We start from the raw sequence: 18,177 nt of genomic DNA, 5'->3' as shown, positions 1-18,177 counted from the left end.
ACCTGGATTTCACTTGAGCACCGAGTTCTTGCTGTGTGTTGATTGGTCAGTTTCCTATAAGCATGCATGTGTCACTAATGCTAATGTAAAACAGCTGGATGAGTCTTTCAGTCAAGGAAACAAACCAGTCAAAGCACAAGAAGCGCTGAACTCTTTAGCCGAGCACAGGAGCCTTTTAATTTGGAAGTAGTTTGTAAAACCCGAAGTAGCTCAAAGTGTCCTCCCTGACATGGATTATCTGGTCACCCTAGTTACAATAACTTAATAACTTAGTTGAATTTATGAATTATTTAAAAATGCAATTCTGCGCAAACTGTGGTTAAATACAGTACCATAATACATCACTGTGTTTTACAAAAACATTTATAATCAGGGAAAGCAACGGCAGTGAGAAGCGCTTCTGCGCTTCCTACCCTATATCGCCATCTAGTGGAACAAGTGGAATTAAAACAACGCGCCTTCTTACTGTTTTTACAATGTTATAAAACAAAGCAGCCCCATGCATTTTCTATAGTCACATAAAGTAAAACAGGAATATTTTGTCTTTCACCCAAAATCAAAAACTGACCTTTGTTGTTTTGAAGAATTGAACAAAATTTTGCAGACCGATCCTGTGACTCTTCTGTTCTTTGCCATTACTGGACCCATCTGCACATGCAGCACAATGCCAGTGATACCACAAGCTCATCTTAGCCCCACCCTGACCCCACGGGTGACACGGTTAAATAGAGCATCAGTTGAAATGGAGGAGAGACACGTTGGCGTTTCCTTTGAATCAAAGGGATGCTTTACTCTTCCAACAGACCCCTTAATACACAGCCCAAAAGAAATGCCACTGCACATTTAGGTGCATTACTCATCACTCCCTGCAGGGGTGCTAACATGCATGTAGACACTGGACAGGGAGTAACCATATGCACACCGATTAAGCTACTCAGTGAGAAGGACTCCGCTTTTGTTAGTACAGAATATAGATGTTGCATCAGTGCAGTGTTACTGCCTTGGAAGTTATCGAATCTCATTTATATTTGATATTTTGTGCACAGATATGGGATGTGATTGTGCCTGTGAAAGATGCTGCAAATGAAGGTGCTGATCACAGTTCTTAACTTCTGTCACAATGTGTCGCATTCTGAGCTGCGGTGGGAAAACCACGCCGCATGCGACCTTCATCTGAACAGAGTGCAGAAAACCAATATGCTGAAGGACTTTTTATTAAAAACAAAACAAGCTAGAATTCATTCAGCAAAGCTGGGCCAGAGCATAACATAAAGCAGATATCCTCAGAGATGGCGGCGACCGGGCCTGTCATTGTCCCGCTTGTTCTTTTCACTGAGTCACACGCATGATGTTGGGAGTCCGGCTCAGCCCATCGCCGGCAGCCCCGCCGAATCACGGTTCTGGTATCGGGACACAGAAGCTCCACATTTCTAGACTCATCTCAGGCCTTGAGGAAGTGAACTGCTGGTGTAGATGCTCAGAGAGATGCACAATGAGATCTCTGTTGCTAATGAAGTTGCTACAAAGGAAAATAAAAAGAACAGAGCAGGCTTTAACTGTCAAGTGCTCTTGGTGTCATACTGTGAAAATGGCCCCGCCCCCCTCGTAAAGATCCAGGAGAGACATTTTGGGTGGAATGTCAGGCAGACAGTGAGGAAACACAGGCTACAGAAGACCGGGGGCCACGCATGTGGGTGGGAGTGGCTTAGGGCCACGCGTGTGGGTGGGAGTGGCTTTGGGCCACGCGTGTGGGTGGGAGTGGCTTTGGGCCACGCGTGTGGGTGGGAGTGGCTTTGGGCCACGCGTGTGGGTGGGAGTGGCTTTGGGCCACGCGTGTGGGTGGGAGTGGCTTAGGGCCACGCGTGTGGCTGGGAGTGGCTTAGGGCCACGCGTGTGGGTGGGAGTGGTTTAGGGCCACGCCAGGCCCACGGGCCTCACCCTGATTAGTGGTGGATGGTGATTTTTTAAATGGGGGAAGCATAGTGTCGTCAGTTGCTAGTAACACTAAAAATAGTCATTTCTTATTTTAGCCAGTCAGCTACTTGTATGTAAATTTTGCTCTCCTTTCTTTTTGTATCTATAATCCCGTCATACCAGCATGGCTCCTTGGTTTGACCATTTTGAACATACAAGCAGCTTAGTTAGCCAACTAACTACAAAACTATTCTACTAAAAATCACTGAACTTTCACTGAAATAAACAAGTGATCGAACTCAAAAACTCTGTGATAATGACTTTATTCGCAATTTTTACAAATGGCAGTAGCGAAAGATGATATACGAAATGTGTCACTCTGGGTTGTAAGAGAATTCTTCTGTGTCGCTGCATGCGAGACAGTGAACGAATACCACAGACAGCATGTGGAACCTCTCAGTCGAGAACATTAATGTTATCGGCAGTTGATTCTGTCTTGTAGAGAAGTCTTCTGAACACCATGCAGAGAAGCCTGGCATCCAGACGGGTCTAAAATATCTGACTGCGAGTCTATCTGCCCAATGAACATGTACAAAGCTCCCATAGACTCCCAGTGAAACACACCATCCGGACGGGCTCCAAAAACACTCAATCCCAGCATGTTGACCAATAAGCTGTTGTCTATTCTCCATTTAAACAAAAAGTACATGAATCTTTCACAGACTTTCAGTGAATCACGGCTGTATTTGTTCTGGCTTCAAAGGGAAACAACATAAATGTCGAAAGCAACTCCTGCGAGGCAGCACCGTGGCTCAATTAGTACGATAGATTACACTTCTAAATCATGAAATAAAATTCATTTACATTGATATACTGAGGAATTCAATTCTTTTGGGGGAAGCTGTGCTTACCATGTAGCCTTAGGGCAATCAATATGGCCCTGATGAAGTACTGTATCAAAATGTAGCGTGACAGTATAATTTCATATCAAAACTGCCAGCTAGGCTGATGAAATGCATATTGACCATTCCTCCATTGCTCTGCATTATCCTATCAGAAGCGTATAGCAGCACAAAACCCTGATTTAGGCAGCTAACCTGACAGGAAGCTCATGCACCTTTATGGTTGCCTGACCAGGTCACCTATGCATAGCAGGTTCACTTGCAAAAGATGCAGCACCCCAGCGTGCACCCAGGCCAGCACAGAGCTGACTGACATGCTCTCTCCCAGGGGTCCAATGCAACTGCAAAAAAGGTACCTCCTTGTAGCTGGGCTGCCCACATTCCTTGAGCTGGATTTTTCCTCGAACATCAAAGCGAAACCAGCCAAGCACGTCACAGACCATATAGACATGGGGATCTTGAGTCCATCTCCTCTACCCAACTACTGGTTACTCCCTGACGCTAAATCATCATACATCTCCCCACTGCCCCGCCACTGCCATGCACCCCCCCCCCCCCCCCGCCACAAATTCTTCCTACTGTTTTCAATGTTTATTTAACCAGGATAGGAGATGTTTACACAAGTTTGGTTAAACACAGCCAGACCAAATCACTTTTGTTAATAATAAATAATATAAACAGTTTGTGCGATGGCTGCTGGGTAATGTGATGTGAACGCATGCGAGACCCGGTGTTTGGATGGGCCGATTCTTCTGCAGAGCAACAGAAGATGGTTCAGCAGACTTTAGAAAAGACTCTGGGCATAAAGAAGAGGGACAAAGAGCTTCCACATGAAAGCGGACAGCTGAAGCCCCACATGTGCCCTGGGAGCACAGCCTTCTGCTGGGGGCCTGTTCCTTAGCCGGGGTGCTTATCGCGAGATCTCTGCACTGCATTTTCACTGCGCAGAACCGCAGCTGTTCCCAGGGCCCAAGGCATACAGAGAGCAGTATTTCATCTGACAGTGACTCTGCCACCGCACACTAGGCGGGGGAGAACCTTCTAGAAACGGGAAGACCGAATGCGTCATCTCTTCAGTCGGGCTTTAGGATGACCCCAAAGATCATGAGCCAAAACAGCAGGATCACTGGGCGGCATAACCCTCAGTAATGTGCTTTTCGCATGTCCTGAGTTGCACCGTACTATGCTATGAAGTCCTCGTTCTTCATTCTTTTTCTACGACCATTTTGTGTTTGTTAAACCTCCCCATATTAGGAACTGCCAGAGCCCAAACTCATCTAGGCTGTTGTGGCTCGACATTCTGTGAAAAATACGACATAAGCAGTTTCCGGTTTATTTTCTTGGAAGAAAATTATTTATTGTCCTTTTTATGTTACTGTACACTGTGAGATTAGATACACCTCCCCGTTAACACCCCAGTAATCTTGATTGTGATGGTAAGATGGTAAGAAATATAGCCTAATTCTGCCTCTCCTGGCCTCATTCCCAGCTGGCATGACATCACATCACATCGTCCCTATCAGCCTGTTATTTGCAGCTCCACCTTCATCAGGGAAATGCCTGCTTCACCAAAAAGCTTGGACTGTTTACAGCAACAGACTGGCATTGCTATTCTAGAACTGTCAAAATAGCATCTAGGACAATTCCAGTGAGGCCCGTGGCAGCAGGACAGGGTTAGGAAGTAAGATCGAGGTTAGCAGTGGACAGTGATGATGTGCACAGGTTGATGTGCAGCTCGGGCAGATTGCAGCGCTGTGCTAATGTGACCGCCTCACGCATGAATTTTACTTTCATTTCAGATTTACAACAGTGCAACTTTACTTTCAGTAATTTAAAAGAACATTAAAATGCACCATCAGATGTTTTTTTTGCGGTATTTAGAATCCATTGTTATTGAGAAATGAAATACTTAACGGTTAGATTAGGTGTTTAATACTGGGTTCTTACTAACGATTCTTTCTGCTCTCCTTCAAAGGCATGAAATTTTACTTATACATTTAACCAGAAAAACATCCAGGGACCAAACCACGTTCTTAGGACTGTTTTACTCTTCATACCCCTGACATGATAATAATCCTGCAGAAGTGTCACATTCAACCCATTGTGGACAGTAATACTTAACCCTCTGAGGCATAAGGCAGACAGATGAGTGACTGCATGATTGCTGCAGTTAAATGCAGTTAAATTGGGGGGGGGGGGGGGGTCAGAATCACTTCTGAGAACTCTCAACTCACTGCATTTATGATTTTATACTGGTTAAATGATTTAACAGAATGCTAAGCTGCTTTCAACTTGTTTACTTGACATGACTCATTTTGAACCCAGTTCCCAGAGGAAACGCATGAACATTGGGAATATGTTGTGTGGGTGCGCACACACACACACACACACACACACACACACACGCACACACAGAGCCCGCAAGTGTGCACAGGCACCTACCTTCTAAGCCACCATAACACCACTAAAAACATATCAAATATTCAAGAAAGATGTAGCGAAGACAGTCAACGGGCATCAATCACATGTGCGTGTTTGTTGTTACAGAATTGTTATTCTGTGAACCTTGGAAATTATTGAATAAACTCTTTTGTTTCCTTCAAACTGAACTTTTGTTTCATTAAAATCAGGTCTGGGCCAAATTTTGTCACAATTTGGTTATGAACAGGCTTTATTGAATGATTTCTGAGCTTAGCTGGGTCAGAACATTTGGGTCAGATCCGGACCATTATTCAGTAGGACACTTGGCTGGCTCCAGCACCTGGGTTTCAGCCAGAAGAAGTGAAGCTGGTGCTGAATACTGCAGTGAATATTTTTCAGAAACTGAAACACATTGTCATGGAATCTCAGCCTTTATTGGGATTTACAGCCCAATGACACCATCCACAGAAAAAAGTGTTTCTGAAAACCCCAACTTCTACTGCAATATCACGCTTCTCTCTGTCCTCCCGACTCTCAACAGCTCTATCTAGCTAAATTTAAAGATAACGAAAGTGACCATACATGAAATCGCACACGTATATAATGATTAATAAGCAACACATGTGAAAACACCTCCTATAGGAGCAAGTCGTCATGCGGGCTTAAACATGCGATGATCTATTAAAGCCAAGACTTTGCCTCATCTCACAATGGAAAGGGATAGTCTCATCGTCTTTAATAGATCAACATTATATTGACAGGAAAGAAAACTGGCAGCGAGAGCTACTACAGTAAGAATATATAATACACGCGGTCATACTGGTGTCTACACAAAAGATATGATCCACTACTTAGGGTCGGGAGCTGGAAAAATTATATATATAATTCAACTTCCGTGCAGTTTCTTAAATCTTGAACCACTTGAGGGGATTGCAGAGTTTCCCAACGCCGATACAGCAGCGGGACAGGCAGACTAGGGTTGTCGGTGCAGTGTTAAAAGCGCTTACCAGTTGTTGAAACTCCCTGCATTTTCGGTAACGGTTGTCTTCCAGTTAAAGTGAAAACGATCAGTGCGGAGAGACCGTCCGCCGAGGAAACCCCGCTTGGAGGCTGCGGAGCGAACAACCGCTCCGCTGCTTCTCCGGATCAAGTCAAATCAACTATCAGTACAAAGTGCAATCTTCCCATTCATGTTGCCAAATAATTCCCCGGCGAGGCCCTTCAGCGAGATCTTCGCATTTTGGATAGAATGTCTCTCTCACGTAGGGAGCTGCTTTTCCTCTGGACGTCTTTCATTTGTGCAGCGATCCTTACAGATTTCCCAGCACTGTCCTGCTTCCTCTGGGCAAACTGTTTTTGTTAAAGAGGGAAGAAATGCGCTCCGCTCGCGCACACACGCGCGTTCACGACTGGTTAAAACATCTACAGTAGCCTGTACAATACCGAATAAAAACGTTAGTTGCCCTTATTTTTTTGGCTCACGATTGCAATTTTCATTTACGATTGAATAGGCTATCATGTCAGTCATTTGAGGAACTAGTTATTAATTTACACAGATTTAATGTGGTCAGGATATCTTGGAGTAATCCCACACATTCAAAATAAGTTTTTCTAAAAAAAAACTTTTCCGCTTAATAGCAAATAGTAAACAAGCTCGACAATAGTGAACATCTGCACTAGGAAATGATGCATGGGAAGTGTCGGTGATCTCTTCTTTCCTTCTGAAGGAAAACGCATCTAAAAATGTTTGCTGCAGTAATTCATAGACATTAAAGGAGGCTGTACGGTCTCCATGAGATTAAAGAGATATGTTTTCTTTTTGATGGGACTCAGCAAAACCTAAATACAACGTGGCATTTCTAAATCAGTAGTAGACCTTTTTCAAAGATGACAGCATTTTAAATCGGAACACAGAATGAATGTTGTCATTTTAAAAATGATATAAAATCTACTCTTTGATGTGTATATTTGCCATACATTTTGTTTATGCGTGTGTGTGGGTGGGTTGCGGATATTGTTAAATATCTCCCACACTGAGTAAAAATATGAAAATTAAAGCGTTAAATCAATGTACATTATCAGATGTGCCGTTGTGTTATGACTGAAATATCACTACTAAAACTAGTAGCGTGTGTTATTAATGTTTTCTTTATTAATGTTACCGTTTTCAACATGAACTGTTTTTAGAGATAAAGTCGTATGATGAGACATTTAACATGTGTCATGCAGACCTTGCTTGCATGCGCGCGTGGGAGTGGGGGTGGGGGCACGCGGCACGCCTAAGCGTCAGCTGCGCCCCGACCTCACCCCAGTAAACACACTCGCGAGGTCACGGTTCGCGGCCGCACATCCACGTGCCCCACCCACGCCGGCGGCTCCACCCGGAAGTGGACACATATCCCTCTCCTGTTGTCCTCTAGGATCCTCCAAGTCAGCCAACGTTTGTTCTGAGAAACAAGCAGGGTTGGGTTGTGGAGGAGTCCTCGCGGTCGCAAAAGCTTGAAACTGGATAGAAACGTCTAGCCGGTTAGTTTATCTGTACTGATCAATGTGATTTTACTATAGTCTGTTTTACATTTATTTTTTTTCCACCATTATACAACCATTTTCATTTAAAATATCAGGTGAAATCCTGTATTGAATGCCAATTCTTTTAATAATCACAAATAAACCATTACTACTTACTTATTCTCTAACTTTATGTAGAACAGCAGATTTTCATGAAGATTTTCTTAAAGAACTGGAGGAAACTTCCCTAGGTCATCTGTTGAGCTGTATGTGTGAATATGTACAAATACACCATGTGGACAAAAGTAATGGGACATGCCTCTTAATCATTGAATTCAGGTGTTTCATTCAGACCCATTGTCACAGGTGTTTAAAATCAAGCACCTAGCCATGCACTCAGGTTTACAAACGTTTGTGAAAGAATGGGCTCTTCTGAAGAGCTCAGTGAATTCAAATGTGGTACGGTCTTAGGATGCCACCTTTGCAATGTCAATTTGTGAAACTTGTTCCATGATAGATATTCCACAGTTAAGAGTAAGTGGAATTATTGCAAACTGGAAGTATTTAGGAACAGCAGAATCTCAGCCACAAAGTGGCAGACCACGTAAAGTAGGGGTGGCCAATCTTATCCGTAAAGGGCCGGTGTGTATGCGAGTTTTCGCTGCAACTCCCTAATTAGGTCACTAATTTGAGGACTCATTGGCTAAAGAGTCCTCACACCTGGGTTTGAACAGCTGACCAAAAGGTTACCCCGAAAACCTGCATACACACCAGCCCTTTGCGGATAAGATTGGCCATCCCTGACGTAAAGTAACAAAGCGGGGTTGCTGAGTGCTGAGGAGCATAGCATGTAAAATTTGCCAAAACTCTGTTGACTCAATAACTGCAGAGTTCCAAACTTCCTCTGCCATTAACCCCAGCACAGAAACTGTGTGCCGGGAGCTTCAGAGGATGGGCTTCCATGGCCGAGCAGCTGTATGCAAACCTCACAACATCAAGCGCGATGCCAAGGGGTGGGTGGAGTGGTGTAAAGCACGCCGCCACTGGGCTGTGGAGCAGTGGAAATGTGTTCTGTGGGTCACAGATTGTCATGTGTCTGACAATCTGATGGTCAAGTCTGTGTTTGGCAGATGCCAGGAGAACTTCACCTGCCTGATTGCATTGTGCCAGCTGTAAAGTTTGGTGGAGGGTTACCCTTAGTTCAGCAGACTTTGTGGATAATTCTATACTTATAACATTGTGGGAACAGTTTGGGCCCTTTTCTGTTCTTCTGTTCCAGCATGACTGTGCTCCAGTACACCAATCAAGGTCCATAAAGACATCTTCTGTCAAGCACCTTTGGGAAGAAATAGAATGAATATTGCAAGCCAGGCCAGAAGCACTCCAAAAATCTTGTTGGAAAGCCTTCCCAGAAGAGTGGCAGCTGTTATAGCTGCAAAAAGGGGACCAACTCTATGCTGATGCCTGTGGATTTAGAATGGGATGTCAGAAAAAGTTCCTGTGGGTGTAATGGCCAAGTGTTCTATCATTTTTGACCATATAGTGTGTGTGTGTACTTTTGTTTCACTTTCCACTGAAGAGATTTGGTTTGACTCAACAGGATGAGAAATGCTCCAGTCTGTGGAGCAGAACAGCAGTCTGATTCAATCAGGACTCCTGCCTGTCTCCCTTCTGAAGGTGCAGCCTGGCTCAAAAAGCCGAAGGGCTGGAGCAGGACAGAACCCTTCAGTCGGAGATTCATTGTAAGGGTTTCGGGCAAAAACAGCCATTTGGTGATATGTAATGGTTTGGGGCAGATGCCCTGTTCCATCAGTGAGAGCCCATTAATGAGGCTCATCACACAAAAGAATCTGGAACATAGTGCTTTTCAATTATGAATACAAAATTACAATAGCAACCAACATGCAATGCAGAGTTAAAGTGTGTGAATTATCTGCATTTCTGTATGAATAGCTCCCAAAACACGAGCTGATATTTCAATAATAAAGATATTCTCACATGACATTCACAACCATCACGGTAACTTCCCATGAATGGCACACCAGTGTTTTTTGCCTTATGATAAAACACAAATGTCACCAAGTGCAATAAATAGCTGCCCGCAGGCTCTTTCCTGACACTCTTGGGCAGCAGGGGTGTTAACCACCATTCAAACAAGGCATTTGTGTGGGGCCGTTAAGGTTTGCCCCCTCTAATGGCCACAAAAGGTCACTACAGTAAAAATAGAATGAATGTGTTCCTTATTTAGATGTGGAAGCAGCACTTTCTGTTAATGTTGCTGTGTTCTTCTGATTAAACTCACTAGCTGATGTTAACACTACTTGCAACCATGAGGTAACTTTTTGAGAGGGGCCATATTAACAACAGTTAGTTAGTTGTGACTTGTCTGAGGATTCTGTGGTGTGGTCTTGCCCAGTCTTTGTAGGACACCCACTCATAGCGAGTTTTTGTTTTGTTTTTTTATATGGATGGGCACATCAAACCCACACCTGAACTGGAACATGTCTCCAATTAGTCTCTTTTTATGAGGTTCACATACTTTTTGAATTGATGACCAATGCAAAATATTGTGTTGTTTGTTAAATAAGAATATTTTGTATTATGCCAGAGATGGACCACATTTTAGGAACTATTCTGGTTCTTAGGAACCAGATCATTTTAAAGTTCACAAATGTTTTATATAGGTGTAATATTTATGTAAAATGTAATATTTAAAATGATCTTCAGAGAGCATAGAATAATCAAGAGGGTTATGTTTGGCCCACCAGAGTTTGTGGAAGGTTGAAGCGATTTGGCCACAATGCAAACTGTCAGTAGACAGTGCATGTACCGGTAATATAATAAATGGTGTCTATCTGACCACCTAACACTGCACCCTTAAGGCCACTCATGTGTCCTTGGCATCACATGACAAGCAGGAGGTGAAAGAAAAGGCCTTTTGTGGGCTGAACCCCCCGCAGAAGAAAGATACGGTGCTTCTCTAAGACCTGGGACCTTGACGCTGGCACTTGCAGATGCGACTAAAGTGACATCATCATTCCCAAGGAACAGCGGGAGAAGGAACGGCCAAAAGACTGGAGGAACAGATTGATTGATGAATGCTGCACCTGTCGGAATATCTAAACACGCTGGCACAACATTGCTGACATGCCAACAGTCACAAGGCACCACTCAACACATGTATCTTTAAGAACACTGACCGACTGTAGATATACACTTACCGTAAAGCTTCAATGGTGGAAGGCAATAAAGATCGGGCATTTTATTTGCTTTTCCAGAAGATGGGTTAAGGACACACTTACCATAACTGCAGCAATACACATTACAGCAGGAGACAAAGTGTTTGCTGCTTTAACAAGTTGCAGTGACACTCTGTGGACGTAGGAAATACTACACCTCAGAAGAGAACAGACTAATTCAGCTGGTAGCCAAGTGACTACCAGTCTCAGGAGTATTGCTAAGCAACAGTCTAGTGTTGAAGCAGTCTCAATCCACAGCTTTCCACACATGACTGCCCTATCAATAGATCCTTTGTCATGAATGACGTAATACGCTGCCACCGGGATCACTTCCTTGCCCCTTATACAAATCACCATTATTTAGGCATGCTGTGGTCAACTGCTGCATAGTGTCAAGGGGTGGCTATATTTACAGTATAGCTGTATCCAATACGCACCCTGAAAACACTGAGGTACCCTGCCATCTGCCCAGGATAGTGATAATCTTCCCGGCACTCGTAAGAACGACTTGAATCAGATGTAGTTATTCTAAAAGTCTTAATGTTCAGAGCAGTTTGGTGCGGGGAGGGTGCGATCCTGAATAATCACATCAGACTAACAAGCAAGTATCTCGCACAAATATTAAGTTTCGTTTTTAACTCCAGAATTTTCCTTTCATAATTATTTACTTGATCACCTTCTATTATATGATGGAAAACAACTGAATGCAACAGAAGGTTGGAGTCAAAAGGAGTTTCGAAGAGCCTCACGGTAACGATTACAAAGATTCGTCCAAGAACACAGAAGCTGAACGGCCTTGTGGCCGGATTCATAACTGCAGATGATGGACTACTGGCTGAGCTGCTGCCCATACATTTCTGGAGTTCTTTCAAGCACTGGCCCGCAACACAAGGCCTCTTATAAAACAGGAGACCCAGGCCTTACCATGGTAATCAGGCACAGCTGTAGAGGAACGCGATTAAGTCTTTGCAACTTGAATTGGGAGGGGGAGGGGGGGGGCAAGAATGTCTGTGGGTCACCAAGAAACTGGGCCAAAAATGGGCCGCTGGCCCTCCAGGGAGCCGGCAGGAAGTGCCTGGACAGAAGGTCAGACACTCCAGACGGTCTTCAGGCAGTGCTGCTACAAGACGGGTGTGTGTGCAGAGACCGAGCAGCAGAGCGGGACAGAAGAATGTGCCGGAAGAGAAAGAGATGCAGAAAGACGAGTCTTAGGAATGGTTTAATCCAACTTTATTGATTTAGCCAGTATGACTACCTTTACACAGACACACAGCCTTTCTAGAGAAAACAAAACAATTCTCTTTAGGATTAGTTTGTAAGTAATACATTATTAACGCCTAAAATTATACATTTTTCCATTTTAGCTTACATTTTTTGAAGTTGTGCATTTTTCTTTTCACCTCTGTGTAAAGGTCCCATGACTGAATAACATGCATAAGTCAAGATCATTTTTGCCACTAATCGTAATGCACATTAAAGTAATACAGTACTGCAAGACATCTTTTAAATAAATACCGACATACAGGTGAAGTCATTAATTCATATAAAGGTATCAAATGATCAATACTGTAACAGAAGGATGATAAAGTTTTGCACGGCTAATCATAATGCAATCGCTTCCAGCAAACAGAAAACCTTTACCCAAGTAAAACAGCATCTGAATTGCACTCAAAATTTTTAAAACTTTCCAACCACATCAATAACTCAACATTTTGATGCCTCCACAAACCATATGGCTACAAACGCCACACCAAGCTTGTAGATGCGGAGTCTGCTTTCTGTTTACTGAAATAACAATGCTTAGATGTATAAAAAAGAAAATACAAAAAAGCTTACACATTTGCCAACAATACTATTGATACCACGTTACCATCACCACCATACAAAGCTATTGATACGTTAATATTTCAAATAGTATACCATCCTGCACCCACAAATGTGTTATATCTTACCGCTTTTATTCATTAGGAGGCCAAAGTGATTATTTTTGGTTCCCAAAGTATGATTAAAAAACTTCACTAAAGCCCTGAATTTGCATCCTCCAGGGATCACTGACTTACAGAATTCAGTACAATTTCCATTTCATGTAACTAGTCAGACTCATGCAAAAAGGGACATGCTTTTTGCACTTATTGCTCCTAAACTCTGCTAAGATTTGTTGCTAGTAGCTTAATTTCATCCTAAGTCATCCAACTAGGCTAAGATTCTCCCTTGAAATAAAAGGCACTACTGGTCAGAATGAGAGCAGAACAAAACAAGGCGCTGAGATAGGGAACCCAAATCACAAATGTTCTCCAGCAGCCTACTTCCTGCTTTTTTTCTCCTCCATTTCATTTTCAAAAACCTAAAAATGTACCAAGATTTGGCACGGTAAACAAAGAGAGAATGAAACAATTCCAATTTGGAATTTAATTAGAACACTTGCAAAAAATTCTGTCCATCAGTGATCCCTCCTGAATCTTTATCCCAGAAATTCTGGAAATGAATTGGAAATACTAGTCAATTCATTCATGGTTTTCAAGTGCCTACTACCATTTAAACCAGAACAACGTCAAGTTTCTCCTTGTTACTTTGAGCTATTCCTAAGAATAATAATACATGAAAAAACCCCAGAATTTGCTTACCCTGGATTTTGTTCAGAACATGGCAGTATCATATCAGTAAATAACAACAAACAATAACAATAATTATGATAAAAAATAAAAAATAAGTCTATGATCTGAGTTAAGGATTAATTCAGTGAAGGGGAGAATGTTGAGCTCTGGTTTGTAGTGTAATGATGGTGAGAAATTCTGTTTTAGTGGCGTGTGCAAAGAGATGCATAAAAAAAAACAATAATATTTAAAAATACAAGGGTCAGACTGACTAACCACAGCGCCACAAAATTTCCCTAAAGTGTAAAACCGAAGAGTGAAAAGTGCACAGGATCGATCTGTAAGAACACTGAGGAAAACACAAAGCAGCCCCCGCTTCTCTCGCAGACCCTTGGTCGCTGCGGGACAGGAGGTCCAGCTTCTCCTCGGTACTTGTGAGCATCACTTCCCCGCAGCTGCGGCTGCAAAGTAGCTGCGCTTCGTTTCACATTCCGAATGCGGCGACCGGGACACGTCCGTTTCGCTTTTTTGCCAATTAGAGGAAGGGAAAGAGAAAAAAAAGTTCTCCGTGTGGAATTCTTAAGTCCTATTGGCCAAGCAACGCTATCTGCGGGAGGGGCGCCTAACGGGGAGCCGGCCACGTTTGCCTCTCGCTCTGCCGGAAGCTCCGCATCCAGGCTGAACTACATTACTGCAAAATGGAGACATAAATCAAAATCAGCATTAAAAATGATATTTAGCCATTAAAATTGTAATTGGGTAAATATGAGTAGCAAGCAGGACCTTTGCATTAAAATCATAAATAAACCAACCACACGCTGCGGTTGGAAAACTGAGTTAGTTAAGGGCAGAGGTTAGTGCCCGCAGGTTAGCAGCTGCCAGTGTCGTTAGGGCGTGGCGTTGCTGCCTTTTCAGATGTTATGAAAGCACAAAGCCCAGAGTCAGCCACACACAGGAAGAGCAGCATGTGCAGGAGGTCGATGGCTCACAAGTACCAGACCCAGGAGCTCAGCTCATGCAGCAGAGCAAAAAACGGAGGAGGCGGGGGCATGCAGATCACTGTTTGTGAGTGGAGTGGGGGGGGGGGCGGTTAAAAACAAAGGCTTGGCAAACTGAAGAGGGGGGAGCCTGCAAGCAGAGGTAGGAAAGTCAGAGTTCACATGCTGTGTCCTGATGGGCACGTGGATCTCAAACCGGACGATCTACCGTCTTTCCTCCAGAAACCGCTAAACGGATGCTAAAAAGAAAAGGTTCACCGCATTCTCAGGGAAACTCGAGAGGAGGCGATATCGGGGCGCAAGCATGTCGGCTAACGGAAAGGAGAGTCTGAATCCAAAAGCCACGGCGGGAACAGCCATCCAGGTCATAGAAGAATAAATACCACATTTTACCATGGTAAAAAAATCACGGTTAAAAACTCTCTCAGACTAACAGGCACACGCTTTATGTCTGAGTGCCTATTGCCACCGTTTACTTTGAGAGACCTTTGATTTTGCATCAAGTAGCTAATGTGCTTTTCGCCAAACCAGAAAACTTTGCGAAAACAGAGAATCATTTTGTTGATTCTCAATGGAGGAAAGTGTTTGGACTCTACCATAAAATGCACAATATCATTACTACTATTCTATTATTTCTGTTATCAAAGTCTCGTTGGCTCCTAACGTTAATAACCTAAAAGACCTTGAAACACGGTTGCAGCAAAGCTGGAAAAAAGCAGGGTTGACTATTAAATCTATTCCTCCAAATTCTGCAAAAACATTAACTCAAGTGGTTAAATTTCTCATTCATTTTCAAGAGCTAACAAGCAATTTGGGAAATCAAAACCCAAACGCTTTATATTTAGAATATATGATTAGTAAGAAAAAAGTATACTGGTTATGTATTAGAAAGCATATTTTTCTCATATCAACCCTGCTTTTATTAGTAAAACAAACTATTAATAAATGCCCCACATATTTTCAAATGCCTAGCTTGCATATCAAAGCATTTAATTAAAAAACAGTACGCAAACTCCTTTCCACCACTTATACAAATGAGATCAAGGCAAACGGTTGACTTCTACTTCTATTCCATTTGCCATGTCTTCAAAACACTGATGCATTTTTTTTTTAAGATTCACATACAGTATATCATACAAGCAGAGCTGATTTCTCCAATGAGAGAACGTTGCACGCAAGAGGAAAAATTACCTGATGACAACATGAGGATCTATTTTTCCTCCCCTACTTAAAGGTAGGCTGGCGAGATGAAGGAAACAAGCTGCTGACAATCTAAAGAGGGAGAGAGAGAGAGAGTGGCGGGACAGAAGGAGCAGGACAACGTTAGAGACGCAGAGCTTAGCCAGCGGAAAGCTTAGCAGCTCCAGGGAAACTCGAAAGAGGGAGAGATCAGCATTAGCTTGGGAAGAAAGAAAAGGAAAAACACAGGACTTGACATCCAGATACTCCAAGAGGCACTTCTACAGGTCTGTGTTGGTCTCAGAGTCAGAGTGCCATTCTATTGTGCTCTTTTAGTTAATAAAGTTTCCAAAAGAATCAATACTATTAGTGCCTGCTCACAGTATCATTTGTATCTCGCTCCAGGTTCCTTCTGCTTGTTTATAATTTAAAGATCTGAGGCACCTGATAAGAAGCACGCTTCATTTCCGACTTCATCTCACTCTCCTCCTCCATATGGCTCTGAGAGAACTCCCTAAACCAAACGACTACTTATTCTCGCTCTGAGACGTCCCCTTTGTCCGTCAGGGGGGGGGGTCACAGCCATGTGGCCGCCTGTGCTGTACTTAGTTACACCGGGAACAAAACTGTTAATAGCCAGAGCCCATAAAAGCCAGCAATTAGCATATTAGCAGCACAGAGCAAAGCAAATCGACACAGAACAAACAGTGGTGCTCGTGGGTGCGGGAGGCCGAGACCCCACTCCCACTGACGCGGCAGGAAATCGAACGCGTTTCGGAGTCAAAGTCCCAAATCGGAATAGACCCATCATTTGAGATTTCCTCCTTTAAAGTGTGAACTGTTAAGTCATCTTGTGCACCCAATTCCTAACCAATTTAATGCATCTTTGCATATTTTATTGAGTGTAAACATAAGTGCAATAAGATTACTGCTAAATCATTGCCCATCCCCCCCAAAACCCACAGGAATCATGGGTAACTGCCTCCACTAACGCTTTGGTCTACTTTGGGGATAACCACTAATTAGAAAAAAAAACAAAACAAAATAAACAAAATATAACCACCAATGCTTGGTGGCCAACATTGGGGTCCTAGGAGACAGTTGGGGGCGGGGCTAGTTGGAAGGTGTGTGGGGGGGATGAGCACAGTCCCACAACGCAAGAAGCGATGCAGATGCTGTCCTGGCGAGACGCAGCCCACGGCGAGCAGCAACGAGAGACGGAGAGAGACGGATAGAGTCACAGGCCCCCGAGCTCTGAAGTCGCAGTGGTTGGCGGCGTCACGCTAAGAGATGTCAGTCTGGCATCTGGAGCAGAGTCAGAGCAGAAGCGAGCAGGTGCCTGCCTGACCCCCCCCCCACACCCCCCACCCAAGCGGCCATCCTGTCAGGCCGCCCGCCGCCCCCTCTAGTCGCAGTAGATCTTGTACTTCTCGCTGCAGAAGACCACAGGCCCGGCGATGCCGCTGGACTCGGCGCGCCCCGCGCAGGACTGCCCGTGACTTACATGTGGGTTGGCGGGGGCGCCCTTGGCACGGGAGGGGCCCGTCTTGGCACGGCTGCCCCGCCGCAGCTGCTCGTGGTCGAACTCCAGGTCCTCCAGCCTCTGCGTCAGGGCCAGCTTCTGCTGGATGGCCATGCGCAGCAGCGAGTTCAGCGTCTTCTTCTCGTCCTCGGCCGCGGCCAGCTGCCTCTGCATCTCATCCAGCTGTGTCACGTACTCGTCACACCTGCCGCAAGGGAGGAGGAGTAGAGCACGGGTTAAAGGTCACCTATATTTGTATGAAAGGTCACGGGGCACGGGACTGCACAGACATGTGAGATACAGCCCCCTACTGGTGGTCACTGTCTGCACCTCTGTGTCAGATATTCCCTAAATGACCTCAGAAGCGGCTCAACGACCACTTACTGTCCACCCACCATCCCACAGGGAAGCAGCATGAAATACGCCTCGCGTAATCCTCTCTGAAATGCAGTATTAAAATGGGCAGAACATGAAGTCATGGGAACTTCACGCAATAAAACTCTGGGGGACGGAGCTGCAGTTCGCTCGGTGCGCCAGCAGGAGGCAGACTTCTGCCGAAGACATGCATAAATCTGGTAACCAAGGAGCAAAAACAAACAAAAAAAAAAGCTACACTCCAGTCTTAAAATTCCACAGGATAGAGTTTCTACATCTTAAAATCTGCCAACAGGCACTACTTCTCCCCTAGAGGACCAAACACTGCATGAGCTTCAGAACCCACGCTCCCATCCCCTCTGCAGTTACACTGCAGGGTACGCACAACTGAGTTCCTGCGACTTTAAAAAAAATAAATAAATAAAAAATCCCAGGGCACCCAATCAGAGGGCTTCCCACAATGCCCTGCTATTCACATAAACACAGCTCCTTCCCACATCCTCCAAGCATCAGATTGACTAATGC

At 44.1% G+C, this 18,177-nt stretch overlaps 2 protein-coding genes across 6 annotated transcripts in view; both read right to left on the bottom strand.

Moving 5' to 3' along the window:
- fgd (faciogenital dysplasia) overlaps window positions 1-6,629 on the bottom strand; it is a 48,624-nt gene extending 41,995 nt beyond the window's left edge. The window contains exon 1 of the mRNA XM_023819364.2: window positions 6,245-6,629. Coding sequence (XP_023675132.1) covers window positions 6,245-6,266 — 22 coding nt within the window. The 5' untranslated portion in view covers window positions 6,267-6,629. The remainder of the gene's footprint in view (window positions 1-6,244) is intronic.
- A 5,568-nt stretch (window positions 6,630-12,197) lies between these two features.
- LOC111847770 (protein bicaudal D homolog 2) overlaps window positions 12,198-18,177 on the bottom strand; it is a 48,559-nt gene continuing 42,579 nt past the window's right edge. The window contains exons 7-9 of one of the 5 annotated variants that reach the window (XM_023819250.2): window positions 17,260-17,482; window positions 15,768-15,848; window positions 12,198-14,269 (exon numbers count right to left, since the gene is read on the bottom strand). In XM_023819250.2, coding sequence (XP_023675018.1) covers window positions 15,801-15,848; window positions 17,260-17,482 — 271 coding nt within the window. In that variant the 3' untranslated portion in view covers window positions 12,198-14,269; window positions 15,768-15,800. Of the gene's footprint in view, window positions 17,483-18,177 lie in introns of all 5 variants that reach the window. The other 4 variants (XR_011992014.1, XM_023819249.2, XM_023819251.2 and 1 more) reach the window with 4 other exon arrangements.

Source organism: Paramormyrops kingsleyae, chromosome 6 (genome assembly GCF_048594095.1).
Source record: "Paramormyrops kingsleyae isolate MSU_618 chromosome 6, PKINGS_0.4, whole genome shotgun sequence".
NCBI classification, from domain to species: domain Eukaryota; kingdom Metazoa; phylum Chordata; class Actinopteri; order Osteoglossiformes; family Mormyridae; genus Paramormyrops; species Paramormyrops kingsleyae.
Note: the sequence above shows the minus strand (reverse complement) of the source record. Positions and strands in the feature narration are given on the sequence as shown.